This window comes from Bubalus bubalis, chromosome 10 (genome assembly GCF_019923935.1).
Source record: "Bubalus bubalis isolate 160015118507 breed Murrah chromosome 10, NDDB_SH_1, whole genome shotgun sequence".
Classification (NCBI taxonomy): Eukaryota; Metazoa; Chordata; class Mammalia; order Artiodactyla; family Bovidae; genus Bubalus; species Bubalus bubalis.
In genome coordinates this window covers 95,507,043-95,522,778 of record NC_059166.1, presented here as the reverse complement: position 1 = coordinate 95,522,778, position 15,736 = coordinate 95,507,043, and the positions used below count along the sequence as shown (strand labels likewise).

At 37.9% G+C, this 15,736-nt stretch overlaps 1 protein-coding gene across 2 annotated transcripts in view; it reads right to left on the bottom strand.

Moving 5' to 3' along the window:
• Positions 1–15,736, bottom strand: part of LMBRD1 (LMBR1 domain containing 1) — a 136,798-nt gene that overhangs the window by 3,223 nt on the left and 117,839 nt on the right. The window contains exon 15 of one of the 2 annotated variants that reach the window (XM_044924545.1): positions 13,000–14,528. The exons of the other annotated variant lie outside the window; for it this stretch is intronic. Coding sequence (XP_044780480.1) covers positions 14,395–14,528 — 134 coding nt within the window. The 3' untranslated portion in view covers positions 13,000–14,394. Of the gene's footprint in view, positions 1–12,999; positions 14,529–15,736 lie in introns of those variants that run through there. 2 annotated transcript variants of the gene reach the window in all.

The following is a 15,736-nucleotide window of genomic DNA, read 5'->3' as shown; positions in this document are numbered from 1 at the left end:
ATCAGTCAAAACAGATACAGATGGATTTGGTTTAATTTCAGTTCAGTTCAGTTGCTCAGTCATGTCTGACTCTTTGCAACCCCACGAACCACAGCATGTCAGGCCTCCCTGTCCATCACCAACTCCCAGAAGTCCACCCAAACCCACACCCATTGAGTCGATGATGCCATCCAACCATCTCATCCTCTGTCGTCCCCTTCTCCTCCTGCCTTCAATCTTTCCCAGAATCAGGGTCTTTTCAAATGAGTCAGCTCTTTGCATCAGGTGGCCAAAGTACTGGAGTTTCAGCTTCAAAATCAGTCCTACCAATGAGCACCCAGGACTGATCTCCTTTAGGATGGACTGGTGGATCTCCTTGATGTCCAAGGGACTCCCAAGAGTCTTCTCCAACACCACAGTTCAAAAGCATCCATTCTTCGGTGCTCAGCTTTCTGAGCTCAGCGCTCAGTCCAACTCTCACATCCATACATGACCACTGGAAAAACCATAGCCTTGACTAGACGGACCTTTGTTGACAAAGTAATGTCTCTGCTTTTTAATATTCTGTCTAGGTTTAATTTAAATGTGTATAATTCAGTAAAAGGATACTTGCTAAACAGTAACATACCTTTAAATAAAAACCAACTTGTAATGAAGAGAGGTGCAGACTGTTTAAAAAAAAAAAAAAATGCCTGTTCACAATTAATTTAAAAACATCAATGGTATCTTTCATGGGTTAAGTACTATGTAAGCTCTGCTGTTCACACACAAACCTGTTTTTAAAAAAGTTATTCAACCCTCTCAACACTGATAATGCTCTAAACTTAAAAAATAAAAGTTCTGTTACTCATTCCCACAGCTAAGGGTATCTGGGGGCAGTGGTCAGAACTAGAGTGAACTAGAAGCTTCAGGGCCAGAACAGGAACAAGACGGTGGCTGAACTGGCAGAAGCAGGTGAAATCAGATGACTTTTCCCAGGGCTCTATAACCCACTCAATGACACTTTAAATTGGCTACACCTGCTGATACTTTCTCCTCCACAAAGAGTGTATCTTATTTTTCCTATCACATCATTTCACATGTTTACCACTTGCATTGTTTAAAGATTTGACACAAGCCTTCTAAAATAAGAGAAAAAAAAAAAAAAGTATGACCATTGTATTCTGCTTTGTTGTTGAAAAGTATGTAACAGCTTTTATCTTTATATGTATTTATCATTAGATTTATATGCACATAAAGGGGCAGATGTCCACAGAGGAATTCTGGTTAATAATCCTCATGCAAATATTTTATGTTCAAGCTACAACTCCACACTGAGTAACATGGAGGGGCTTCTCTCCACTCCCCTATCTGCCCTCTCCTAGCTGATCGTATGCATCACAGGTATCCAGGAAATCTAGAGAAGTCTTTCTACTGTTATCTGAAACACTAGAATAAGTATTTTGAACTTGGTTTAACCTTCAAAGTAAATGTGAATTGCTCAATTTAGGAACTGCATTCTAAAATCACAGGTGTTCAAGAGACTCTGGCTGTTATTTCTCAAAGGGACATATAAACTTCCAGCTAAACCAAAGAGTGGATGTTAACAATTAAAAACTAAAAATAAGGGTTCAGACAATAGCTTTTTTTTTTTTTCAGACAAGGTGGCCATATGAAAAAGACCAAAATTAAAAGAGCCAAGAAAGGGCACGGAAATTTGCTGAAAAAAAAAAATCAAGACTTGACTCCTGCTTCTTCCACCTTCCTCCATCTATTCTCACTTATCCAACTAGATGAATAACCAAAAGAAAGTACAATTAAGCCTCTATCTGTCATATAACAATAGCTTTTACAAATGTCAGATAAGATCACATCAGTCGCTCAGTCATGTCCGACTCTTTGCGACCCCATGAATCGCAGCACGCCAGGCCTCCCTGTCCATCACCATCTCCAGGAGTTCACTCAGACTCACGTCCATTGAGACAGTGATGCCATTCAGCCATTTCATCTTCTGTCATCCTCTTCTCCTCCTGCCCCCAATCCCTCCCAGCATTAGAGTCTTCCAATGAGTCAACTCTTCGCATGAGGTGGCCAAAGTACTGGAGTTTCAGCTTTAGCATCATTCCCTCCAAAGAAATCCCAGGGCTGATCTCCTTCAGAATGGACTGGTTGAATCTCCTTGCAGTCCAAGGGACTCTCAAGAGTCTTCTCCAACACCACAGTTCCAAAGCATCAATTCTTTGGCACTCAGCCTTCTTCACAGTCCAACTCTCACATCCATACATGACTACAGGAAAAACCATAGCCTTGACTAGACGAACCTTTGTTGGCAAAGTAATGTCTCTGCTTTTGAATATGCTGTCTAGGTTGGTCATAACTTTCCTTCCAAGGAGTAAGCGTCTTTTAATCTCATGGCTGCAGTCACCATCTGCAGTGATTTTGAAGCCCAGAAAAATAAAGTCTGACACTGTTTCCACTCTATTTCCCAAGAAGTGATGGGACTGGATGCCATGATCTTCATTTTCTGAATGTTGAGCTTTAAGCAAATCCTGAAAGATGACGCTGTGAAAGTGCTGCACTCAATATGCCAGCAAATTTGGAAAACTCAGCAGTGGCCACAGGACTGGAAAAGGTCAGTTTTCATTCCAATCCCAAAGAAAGGCAATGCCAAAGAATGCTCAAACTACCGCACCATTGCACTCATCTCACATGCTAGTAAAGTAATGCTCAAAATTCTCCAAGCCAGGCTTCAGCAATATGTGAACCGTGAACTTCCTGATGTTCAAGCTGGTTTTAGAAAAGGCAGAGGAACCAGAAATCAAATTGCCAACATCCACTGGATCATCGAAAAAGCAAGAGTTCCAGAAATACATCTATTTCTGCTTTATTGACTATGCCAAAGCCTTTGACTGTGTGGATCACAATAAACTGTGGAAAATTCTGAAAGAGATGGGAATACCAGACCACCTGATATGCCGCTTGAGAAATTTGTATGCACGTCAGGAAGCAACAGTTAGAACTGGACATGGAACAACAGACTGGTTCCAAATAGGAAAAGGAGTACGTCAAGGCTGTATATTGTCACCCTGTTTATTTAACTTATATGCAGAGTAGTACATCATGAGAAACGCTGGACTGGAAGAAACACAAGTTGGAATCAAGATTGCTGGGAGAAATATCAATAACCTCAGATATGCAGATGCCACCACCCTTATGGCAGAAAGTGAAGGGGAACTAAAAAGCCTCTTGATGAAAGTGAAAGTGGAGAGTGAAAAAGTTGGCTTAAAGCTTGACGTACCCATAAGTTTTATATACTTTTTTCCTTTTAGACTGCTGGAACCATCACTGTTAGTGTATGCTGACTGCCACTAAGATAACTTTGGTTATTAACTGTAATAAACAGCACCTTCTACTTTAAATATATTTTGAAAAACAACATTTAATGCTGACTTAAGCCAATATTAGGTCATCATCATGTTATACCTTCATTTGAAATCAGCTTAGAATTAAGTCTATATTTGTGCTTTATTTATAAAATTAATCCTTATGATACGTATGTTGTAGAGGGAGGGTATCTGGGGAAATTTATATGCCACAGAGAATTTTAAAGCAATTTCTTTAACTAGTGACAAAAGAACTGGGAGAAGACTGGATTCCTCAGAACAATGCTTCCTTTCTTATGGTTGCGTGTGATTATGCTAACTTTAGGTCTTGCTACTGTTGGATATTTATAATAGACATACAAATCTTAAATGTAAACAGGCTAAGCACCTTGGGCTTTATCGTGATATGATTAGGAATCATTTATCAAATGGTTCTGAGAAAGGGGAAAGCATGCTATTGGGATAGAAGGAAGGCTAGACCTGGGAATCTGAGGAGTTAAAGTCCCAGTTAATCATCACTGTCAAATGGATTTATAGCATATGAAATACACACACAGAGAAAGATTTGAGAAACCAGCAACATATATCCAGTAAGAAGAGGGAGGGCAGAAGAAATTTTTAAAAATTTAAATATTTGCATAAAAACCAAAATTGTAGGTTTATCTTGAAATTCAACAAATGGCATATAGTTAAATCATGTTTTGTTAAATCTCACTGCAGGAACTGGGTAAAAGGGAAAGAAAGAGTTGGTGAACATCAAAAGTCATAGAAATTCTAAAGGGAATAGATTATATTTTATGAATATATTAACTGTACCAGGTTAACAAAGCTAGTACCTGGCCACATGCTTTGCATTGAAAAATAAAGTCTCATAGTGACTGTGTTAAGAACCAGTATAATTTGTGTTGAGCTTTGATTACATTTAAGTTCAATGTACTTCAAAAGTGCTAAAATATGTATTGCTCCTTTAAGAATGACTGTACCTAATTTCATTTGTCCTGACCATATAAATATAATTGGCCACACACAGCTTATAAAAGATAGTGCCAAAGGTAAGCATTAGCATATAAATGTAGGAACAATCTCAGACTGTATTAGTGAACTCTAAATTAATGAGATTTCCTATTACTCTTAATTGTCCAAGATGGTAAAATATAAAGCAACTGCTTTCTATTACCTTAACTTTTTCATAAAATGACAGCAATTTAAAAGGTATGTTAGAAAATATTAGAGACAGAAAATTGAGATTTGGTTCTTGAGTCTGCTGATTACATTTACTGTGAGATTCTGGATGGAGTCATTTAACGTCTAAGTCAGTTTCTTTCTAAGTGTCATCGATATAATATCTGCTCGTGATGGATTGTGATAAGACAAACTGACCTTCCGAGAATTAAATTTACAGAGAATTCTAAATATGATTTTTAAAAAAGGTTGATGTTTTATGAGTTAGAATCCTTAAACAAGGATCTGTAGAAAGTAGCTGAGAAGTTTCACAAGATCACCTGGGCTGCTTTAGCATGGACTTCAGAAAACCGAGAAACCTTATACCTAGTTAACTTCACTGTACTGTCCCTGCTGAACTTCATCAACACAATCAAAATGTCACCTGGAAAAAGAACGTCGACAATAAAAAGACTTTCTGTATCTCAAGCAAAATCCAAGAGAAATATGCTCTGATCAATACTTCATTTTTTGGCCTACAGGGCTTCCCCAGTGGCTCAGTGGTAAAGGACTCGTCTGTCAGTGCAGGAGACACGAGAGACACGGGTTCAACCCCTGGGTCAGGAAGATCCCCTGGAGAAGGAAATGGCAACCCACTCCAGTACTCTTGCCTGGGAAATTCCCTGGACAAAGGAGCCTGGTGGGCTACAGTCCACAGGGTCGCAAAGAGTTGGACATGACTAAGTGCGCACACACACGGCAACCTCACCTGACAGTGGGCACACTACTTCTGGCCTTCTCAGCTGGATGATACCAGCCAACATCAGTGAGACCCTCTCCTGAGTCCAGGCCCACCCAGAAACTATGTGACTGTAAAATCAGCTTTCCATACAGATTCCTTCTCTCTGGTGAGAATTCACTAACCGTGAGCCTCTAGCTTCTTTAATGTAATACTTCCTATGGTAAATTAATATATTACCATCTGGCTAATACTTTAGTTTACTCTCTCTTTACTTATCTGGAGTCAAATACAGATGCTGGAGATTAGGGTACGACAGGATTCTTTAATAATTCTGTCTCATCACTCTAACTTCAATACTGCTCTGCCCCTTTGATGGGGAGAATTAAATCGAATGAGGCTATTGACACAAAGTTATTATTCAGTTCAGTTCAGTTCAGTTCAGTTGCTCAGTTGTGTCCGACTCTTTGCGACCCCATGAATTGCAGCACACCAAGCCTCCCTGTCCATCACCATCTCCCGGAGTTCACTCAAACTCATGTCCATTGGGTCAGTGATGCCATCCAGCCATCTGATCCTCCGTTGTCCCCTTCTCCTCCTGCCCCCAATCCTTCCCAGCATCAGAGTCTTTTCCAACGAGTCAACTCTTAAGCTTATAGCACTTAACCATGAAGAACTATTTTAATTTGTTGAACACAAGAGGTTTACGAGAACAGTCATTTGCTTCCTGTCCAGTTTCCCAGGACCTCATTAAAGTTACAGAACATGAATAAAGCCAGGAGCAACTGTTAACAGCAAACAGAAAGGGAGGAAGGCCACTCGGTGACAGGAGACCTCGGCAATATTCTGTAAGATGGAAAGCCACACTTAGAAGGTCTCCAGTAAAACAGCTGGTTTCCCTTTCATTTATTTAAAAATACAACTTAAGGATCAAGAAACCCCAATCACAGAGGCCCCCGTGATGAGGCTTCCTAGTTCCTGATACTTAAACACAAATTAACATAAATATGAATAAATCATCAGCTATATACAGGAGACTATCAGCATGAAGGGAAAGAACGAGATAAACAGAACTCCAAGATGAACAGCACTGTAATTCTACTTAAATGCAATCATTAAGAAAAATGTTTAGTATCTTCATATACTGACAAGGATATTACATCATAAAACAAAGATACTTGGAAAAAAATCAGAAACATAAAGTACCCCAAGGAAAGTACAAATGTGTTATATGAAATAAAAAATTCAGGGTATAGTTTGAAGATAAAACTGAGTACATACCCAAGAATCTAGAGCAAAATGGTAGGCAGAAAATATGAAATATGAGAGGAGACAGATGATCAATTGAAGACATCCAGGAACTAATGAACAAGAGCTCCCCAAAGGGAAAATGGAGAAAAGAGAAAAAATCAAGTTAACTTCAAAAGAAGAAATAGATGCACTGGATTTCTCACCCATCAGAAATGAAACATAGATGGTACAATACTTTTAAAGTTCTAAAAAAAAAAACGATTTTTTACATAGCACAAACTTCCCATCATATCATCAACTGTGAGGATGTTGATATCCAAGGACTTTTCAGATATATATTTTGTACAAAGCATTTCTTTTCTTTCTCTTTTTAAACCCTTGGAAAACTAGCTTTGGGAAGGAAATCCAGAAAGAAGATACGGTTTCTAATGCAGCAGAAGTCCAATAAGCAGAAATTGTAACATTAGACCTAATAGCACAATTAGAAAGCAATTGATCCAAGTAAGAAAAGGGGTCAGTAGGTACCGAGCAGGAAGTTAATACAATGGATTTCATTCAATAGATAAAGTGGGCAAGAAGAGACAAGATATTAGGTGATGTTAATCTTATGTTACTTCAAGAACATTTTTTAACAAGATAAAAAAGGAACAAATTTTAAAAAGTGATTCAATTCTACAAACGCTGGTTGAACAAGACAGAAAAATATACTTCACATATATATATATTAATATGTTTTCTTAATTCAAGGAGCTGACATTCCTACAAAAGAGGAGGCTAGACATAAGATACATAAATGACTATAGATTAAGACAGAGTAAAGGTCACACCGTAAGAAGTAAAACTGCTATGGGAATTCAAATGAAAAAAAAAAAAAAAAACAAAACTGTACACATGTTTGGAGATTCAAAAAAGAGGATCAGGTTGGAAAGAAACCTTGTAAGATGACCAGGAATCTGACTGATGAAGATGGGAGGAGTTAGGCAGAATCTGGCTGTGACATTTCCAGAACAAACAGTTGCAGAGCAACAATGGAAAAGGAGACCAAGTTCAGAAAAAAGACTGGAAACATGCAGGATGGGTTAAAAAGTGGAATCCTTCAATCCCTGGTGGAACAGTGGTATAGGTGGTATAGGGGAACGTTTAAGGTTCCTACTGGAGGAATGGCATTGGAAAATCACACTGGCTCTATCTTCAAAATCTACGCAGAATCTAACCACTTCCTGCAATTCTACCACCACAAGCTCTGCCTTGGATTCCTGCAAAAGTCCTATCAATTTGCCTTTGCCCTTGGTTTATTATAGTCTATCTCAGGGGCTAGTACACTATACCCCAGGAGGATTCACTCGGTCCATCACTTGTTTTGTAAGTTATGCTGAAACATGACACGCTGTCCACGGCAACCTCTGTGTTTCAGGGGCACAGCTGAGCAGTGTGGACACTACTCCAGGCCCCACAGAGCCTAAAATATTTATTAACTGGTCTCTTACAGAAAAACAGTTCCCATACCCTGGTCTACATGCAAAAGAGTAGTCAGAGTAACCCCCTGAGGATGTAAGGCCCATCAGGTCATCTGCTCACAGCCTTCTAGACTTCCTGTCTGAGCTTAAAAGCTGAATGAAGTCCTTCTCTTTGATGACTGGCCCTTCCTCCTCCTTTCCTGGGTCCCCCTGCCCCAAAACCTCTGCACCTGCTGTCACCATGGCATGCAGGGCTTCTCTGCAGGTATCTGCCTTCCTTCCAGGTATCTGATCTCACCTCCCTCAGGCCATTTTGCCCAGATGTCAGCTTCTCAGTAAGGATTTCCTTTCTGCCCTACTCAGCATTTCAAACCATCCCTCCTTCTGGGCACCATTACTCTCCTCTGGTACTTTTTCTCCATAATGATTACTGCCTGATATACTTATTTGTCTCCTTCTAAATAAGCCCTATGGGGACAGCACATCTGAGCTTTGTTCACTAGCTGTGTATCAGTAGTATTTAGAATAGTGCCTGCCACATAATAGATACCAATTTAAAAAGTTAACTGAAAAAACAAGGAAATGAGATGAAAATAATAGATGAGAAAATAGATGAGAACAATTAGTCATTTACTTTTCCTTCAACGACTACACCAAAGCTTTGACTGGATCACAACAAACTGGAAAATTCTTAAAGAGATGGGAATATCAGACCACATTACCTGCCTCCTGAGAAACCTGTATGCAGGTCAAGAAGCAATAGTTAGAATATGGAACAATACACTTGTTCAAAATAGGAAAAGGAGTAGATCAAGGCTGTGTATTGTCACCCTGCTTATTTAACTTCTATGCAGAGTACACCATGCAAAATGCTGGGCTGGATGAAGCTCAAGCTGGAATCAAGATTACAGGGAGAAATATCAATAACCTCACATATGCAGATGATACCACCCTAATGGCAGAAAGTGAAGAGGAAATAAAGGGCCTCTTAATGAAGATGAAGGAGGAAAGTGAAAAAGTTGACTTAAAACTGAACATTCAAAACCACTAAGATTATGGCATCCAGCTACATCCCTTCATGGCAAATAGATGGGGAAAAAATGGAAACAATTGACAGACTATTTTCTTGGGCTCCAACATCACTGCAGATGTTGACTGCAACCATGAAATTAAAGGACACTTGCTTCTTGGAAGAAAAGCTATGGCAAACTTAGACAGCATATTAAAAAGCAGAGACATCACTTTGCTGACAAAGGCCTGTATAGTCAAAGCCATGGTTTTTCCAGTAGTCATGTATGGATGTGAAAGCGGGACCACAAAGGCGGCGGAGCACTGAAGAAATGATGCTTTTAAACTGTGGTGCTGGAGAAGACTCTCTAGAGTCCCTTGGACAACATGGAGATCAAACCAGTCAATTCTAAAGGAAATCAACCCTGAATATTCACTGGAAGCACTGATGCTGAAGCTCTAATACTTTGGCTGCCTGATGCAAAGAGATGATTCATTGGAAAAGACCCTGATGCTGGGAAAGATGGAGGGCAGGAGGAGAAGGAGTCAAAAGAGGATGAGATGGTTGGATGGCATCACTGACTCAATGGACTTGAGTTTGAACAAACTCCGGGAGATAGTGAAGGACAGGGAAGCCTGGTATGCTGCGGTCCATGGGGTCACAAAGAACTAGACACAACTGACCAACTGTACAACAACAGCAAATAGAATCTTGGAAACTTAGACATTTATAAATCTTACGTGAATTTCAAGACACACAGGACTGTGATTCTCACTATTATGAAAACTGATGTATCAATATCTTCCAAATGTGTTTAAATTGCAAAGGCTGTTATTAATTTTGTATTCCTTAAATAAATAGGATAGCATTCTAAATAAGCCTATCAAATCTATTATAATTCTAGGTGACCTCATTTATCCTCATCTTTAGACTAAATCTAACTGTCCTGAACTATCTCATCCCCTCCCTCCAAATGTGCAGAGTATAAGACAAAAAGACCACGTAGTATTTTTAAAGGCCACTGCTCCATGTACTTGAGTCAGAGGGAAAGAATGACTTATAGTCTCTTAAATTGGATCTTCTTGTTACAAATCTCCAGAGAGCTAAAATTAATTAGCTTCACTTAATATGAAGTAGGTAGGAGGTATTAAATCTGAAGCCCATATTCAAACCTGTCTTTTAAATCCACAAAGGAAGAGTTTGGTACCGTTTTCATTTCAAATTGTGTTTATAGATCACCCACTTGGGCACTCAGCACCACAAGAGACATTAACAAATACTGTCATCACAGAGCATCAGTGTCCATTCTTAACCTCAGGCCATAAGGCTAAGGTTCTAATGAAACTCCTTGACCAGCTTCATTTCAGCCTGTCAAAACTAGCTTTCCTTAAAATGAACTTTTTATTTAAAACTATACATCAAACATCAAGTGTAAATTAGTATAGTAACTCCTCTAATGAAATTGGTTTTAAATAGAAATAAGTCTTTCCTGCAAAACACATTTTTCTCTTTTTTGGCTTAGAGGTGAAGTATAGATGGAAAAACAAAAAATCACCTGAATCCACTGTTAGTGATAATGTAAGTACTTAAGCAATATTGCTTAGTCACCTTGACTTCTAAACAAAATTTCCTGGAACCAAGTATAAGTAGAAAGAAACATTTTATATTCCAGGAAAAAAATGATACTAAGATTTTGAGAATTACATTTTTTCAAAGTCTCAGAAACTACCCTCTCCACTGCCACTTTTCAACAAACTGGAAGGAAAAAGGTCTTCTCTACAACCAATAGTTACTGGGCAGATAGATGCATGCCACTATCTGGACTGTCATTGTTTTCATTCTTAAAAAGGCTTATTAATGCTTTTTTTCTTTAATTATATAATAAAAGCCATTTATTAACAACATCAAAAAACAATGAATACTTATTTCTTGTCCTTATTCCACATTTTGTTCTCTGAGGTACAGCCTTTTATATGCTGTTTGTGTGTACATATGTATACATGTATATATTTATGATGTAGAGCTGATTTACATTGCTAATTTCTGCTGTACAGTGAAGTGACTCAGTTATACACACACACACACACACACACATATATATACACACACATTCTTTTTATATTCTTTTCCATTTTGTTTTATCGTAAGATATTGAATAGAGCTCCCTGTGCTATACAGAAGCTGAAGTTACACTACTTTGGCCACCTGACATGAAGCGCCAACTCAGTGGAAAAGACCCGGAAGCTGGGAAAGATTGAGAGCAGGAAGAGGGCAACCAAGGATGAGATGTTTGGATGGCATCACTGACTCAATGAACATGAATCTGAGCCAACTCTAGGAGACAGTGAAGGACAGGGAAGCCTAGTATGCTACAGTCCATGGAGTTGCAAAGAGTTGGACAAAATTTAGCAACTAAACAATAACAAAATACAGCAGAACCTTGTTTATTATTCTGTATATAATAGCTTACATCTGCTAATCCCAACCTCTCAATTCATCCCTCCCCAAACTTCCCCAGCCCGTGGTAATCATGTCCCTGAGTCTGTTTCTGTTTTGTAGACAGGTTCACCAGTGTTATATTTTATACTCCAAATCTAAATGATATCATATAGTATCTGCCGTCTTCTTTCTTACTTCACTTAGTATAATCTCTAGTTTGCATCAATGTTGCTGCAAATGGCAGTATTTCATTATTTTTATGGCTAGCAGTATTCCATAGTACATGTGCACCACATCTTCTTTATCCATTCCTCTGCTGACGGACATTTAGGTTGTTCCCATGTCTTGGCTGTTGTGAACAGTGCTGCTATGAACGTAGAAGTCCATGTATCTTTTTGAATTATAGTTTCATCTGGATATATCCCCATGACTAGGATTGCTGGATCATATGCTAACTCTAATTTTAGTTTTCTGAGGAACTTACTTACTCTCCTCCATAGCATCTTTACCAACAGTGCAAGAGGGTTCTCTTTTATCCACACTCTCTCCAGCATTTGCTATTTGTAAAATTTTCAACGACTGACATTCTGATAGTTGTGAGGTGATACCTTATTGTAGTTTTGATTTGCATTTCTCTAATAACTAGCGATGCTGAACATCTTTTCATGTGCATTGGCCATCTGCATGTCTTCTTTGGAGAGATGTGTATTCAGGTCTTCTGCTCACTTTTTAATTGGTTTGTTTTGTTGTTGTTGAACTGTATGAGCTGTTTGTGTATACTGGAAATTAATGCCTTATTGGTCACATTATTTGCAAATATTTTCTCCTATTCTATAGGTTGTCTTTTCATTTTATTTATGGTTTCCTTTGCTGTGCAAAAGCTTGGAAGTCTGATGAGGTCCCATTTGTTTATTTTTGTTCTTATTTCGATTGCTTGGGAGACTGACCTAAGAAGACACTGATATGATTTATGTCAGAGAATGTTTTGCCGATGTTTTCTTTTAGGAGTTTTTTGTTGTTATGTCTTATGCTTAAGTCTTTAACTCATTTTGAGTTTATTTTTGTGTCTGGTGTGAGGCTGTGTCTAACTTTATTGATTTATATGCAGCTAAACTTAGTGACTGAGCACACACGCACGTCCAACTTTCCCAGCACCGCTTGCTAAAGAGACCATCGTTTCTCCATTGTAGATCGTTGTCTATTCTGTCAAAGACTGACTGACTGGAGGTGTGTGGGCTTATTTCTGGGCTCTCTGCTCTGATTCATTGATCCACATGTCTGCTTTTGTGCCAGTACCAAGTTATTTGGATTACTGTAGCTTTGTAGTATTTGAAGTCTGGACGGGTTATGCCTCCTGCTTTCTTCTTTTTCTTCTGGATTGCTCTGGCAATTCTGGGTCTTTTATGTTTCCATATAAATTTTAGGATTATTTGTTCTAGCTCTGTGAAAAAAATCCAGGGTAATTTGATAGGGATTGCATTAAATCTGTAGATTGCTCTGGGTAGTATGGTCATTTTAACAATATTAATTCTTCCAAGCCAAAAGCATGGGATATCTTTCCAAACTCTGAATCATCTTCAATTTCCTTTATTAACATTTTTATAGTTCTTGGCATATGTCTTTCACCTTCTTGGTCAGGTTTAACTCTAAGTATTTTATTTTTGAGGATGTGATATTAAAAGGTTAATATTTTTCTACATTCCTTTTCTGTTATTTCATTATTAGTGTAAAGAAATGCAACCGACTTCTTTATATTAATCTTGTATCCTGCTACCTTGCTGAATTCATTTATCAGTTCAAGTAGTTTCTGTGTGGAGACTTGAGGGTTTTTTATACATAGTATCATGCCATATGCATATAATGACAATTTTGCCTCTTCCCTTCCAATCTGGATCCCTTTTTTTTTTTTCTTTCTCTTGTCTGACTGCTGTTAGGATTTCCAATACTATGTTGAATAGAAGAGGTGAGAGTGAGTATCCTTGTCTTGTACCAGATTTTAGCAAAAGGCTTTCAGCTTTACCACTGAGTATTGTGTTGGTTGTAAACAGCTTTCATTATGCTGAGATATGTTCCCTCTATATCTATTATGCTAAGAATTTTTATCATAAATGGATGCTGAATTTTGTCAAAGGCTTCTTCTGTGTCTACTGAGATGCTCGTGTGATTTCGGTCTTTCCTTAATGTGCTGTATATCATATTGATTGATCTGCATATATTGGACCATCCCTGTAAAGTTGTAGCATGACTTTTACACTATTTATGCACAAAACATAAAACATGAGATAATATATACACTCTTCCACTATCATCATGTGGTGAATATTTTTCTGTGAAAACATACAAAGCTGTATTATTACACTGTATGTAATGTATTTCAAGTATCCTCACTGATGGGTATAGTTTGCTATTTCTCATCTAATCTTGGTGGAATGTAGAAAATGGTTAGTATTGGAAAAGTAACAAAATGCAAAAAAAATTTCAAGATTTCTGAGTAAATAAATAGTTGAGGGCACACAAAAGGCACAAGACAACTTTTCCTACCCTATGACATGAGGGTAACATGTGGAAAAGCTAAATGGAAGAGAGAAGGAGAGGAGCTCAGCCTTGGAACTGAGGTTTGAGAGGTTGGCAGGACACGCATTTCGTTATATGTAAACCAGATGGTAGTTAGAAAGCAGAAACAGAAACCTAAGATTCTTAATTTACTGATTAAATTATTAAACCCCCCTTAAATTATCCAGCATCACTAGGCTTATTTATTGTCAACTGTCAACACTCCAAAACAGGACTTAGAAAACCTCATCCATTTAGTAAAACTATATTTATTAGACTAAATACTGTGAGGGAGAATAAGAAGGGGAAAGGCAAAGAGTATTTACAAGGTTTAAGGGCCTGGGCTGGGCCACTTTAATCGAGGTCGTAAAAGGTGGAGAACTACATTTGGGCTACGCTTATGACACAAGGTTTACGTTGGTGGATGGAGTGAAATGCCAAGTCTCAAAGCAAGCCTCCTGAGGCCACCTGTCTTGGTAAGGGGGCTACTGGAGCTGTTTCAGTCAGGATCGCCAGCCACTTGCGTCTGTCCGCAGCGGTGTTTAACCCGAGAGCAGAGGCGGGTGTCTGTGTGTCTGCTGAGCATTAGCAACACGATATTGGTGTCAGTTCCTCACATTTTATGGGATTCAAAAGCTTTTAAAACTTATTGAGCAACATTTGGGAACCATTAAGACTTTAGAGGGTCTATTACAAATTGTTACAATAGAATGCCCTGGAATAGATAAAATGTTGGAGTTAGAGTACATATGGAAAATATCCAGAAAGAAAGTGCTAGGTGTCTGACACTATCATAAGAAACAATTTTGATTAGAATATCCTGTTTTAGCTCATAGTTTTCAAAGCAAATGCTTCACATAAGAAAGTGTGGAAGTTGCTCTATCTTTAAAAATAAGTGAGAACTTTATAAGAATATCTTGAATTAAGTTGAACTGTATCACCAAATACAGAATATCATCTTTGAATTTAAATTGGTGGGTTATTTAAAATATGAAAAAATTCAACAAGCTTTATAAAGTACTATGCGCTTTTAGAGGTTTAATTTCTGAAGAGTTTTTTAATATGTTCTTTGTGGATTTAAACTGTCCTTTTACAGAACCTCAAACGGAATACATTCTATAAACCAAGTCAAAGAATGACTCATTTTCTACAACTGAATATGTCTATAATTAAATCAAGGTTTATTTGATGCTAACAATTTATATCAGAAATGACAGGAAAATGTGAGAGATGAATTATTTTTAGCAGATTCAAAATTGAAATTACACACAAAAGATCCACTCACTTTCACAAGAAGATATACCTTTTAGTCTAAATTGCTAGGGAGTTACCACATAGCATACATTATATTCACTAATTCTTATGTTCAAAATATGTTCCTGTCATTTTGTGGGACAAAATACATCATGCTGAAACACTCACTGTGCATATAAATTTAAATTTTTGGAATTTAAGAAAAATAACATGTATTAATAGAAGTGTAAATTTTTAAAAGGATGTATGCATGAAGTCACTTCAGTCCTGTCTGACTCTATACGACCCTATGGACTGTAGCCAGACAGGCTCACCTGTTCACTGGATTTTCCAAACAAGAATACTGCAGAGGGTTGCCATTTCCTTTTCCATAAAAGGATGTAATTAATGTATAATTATATAAATAATATAATTATAATTCTACTAAAAAGGTAATTAGAAGTGGTTATCTTCAGTAATTCCATATCCTGGCCTGCATTTGGTACTGTCAGCTTTTAGAATACTGAAAGGCAAAGGAGAAAACAAAAGCTAT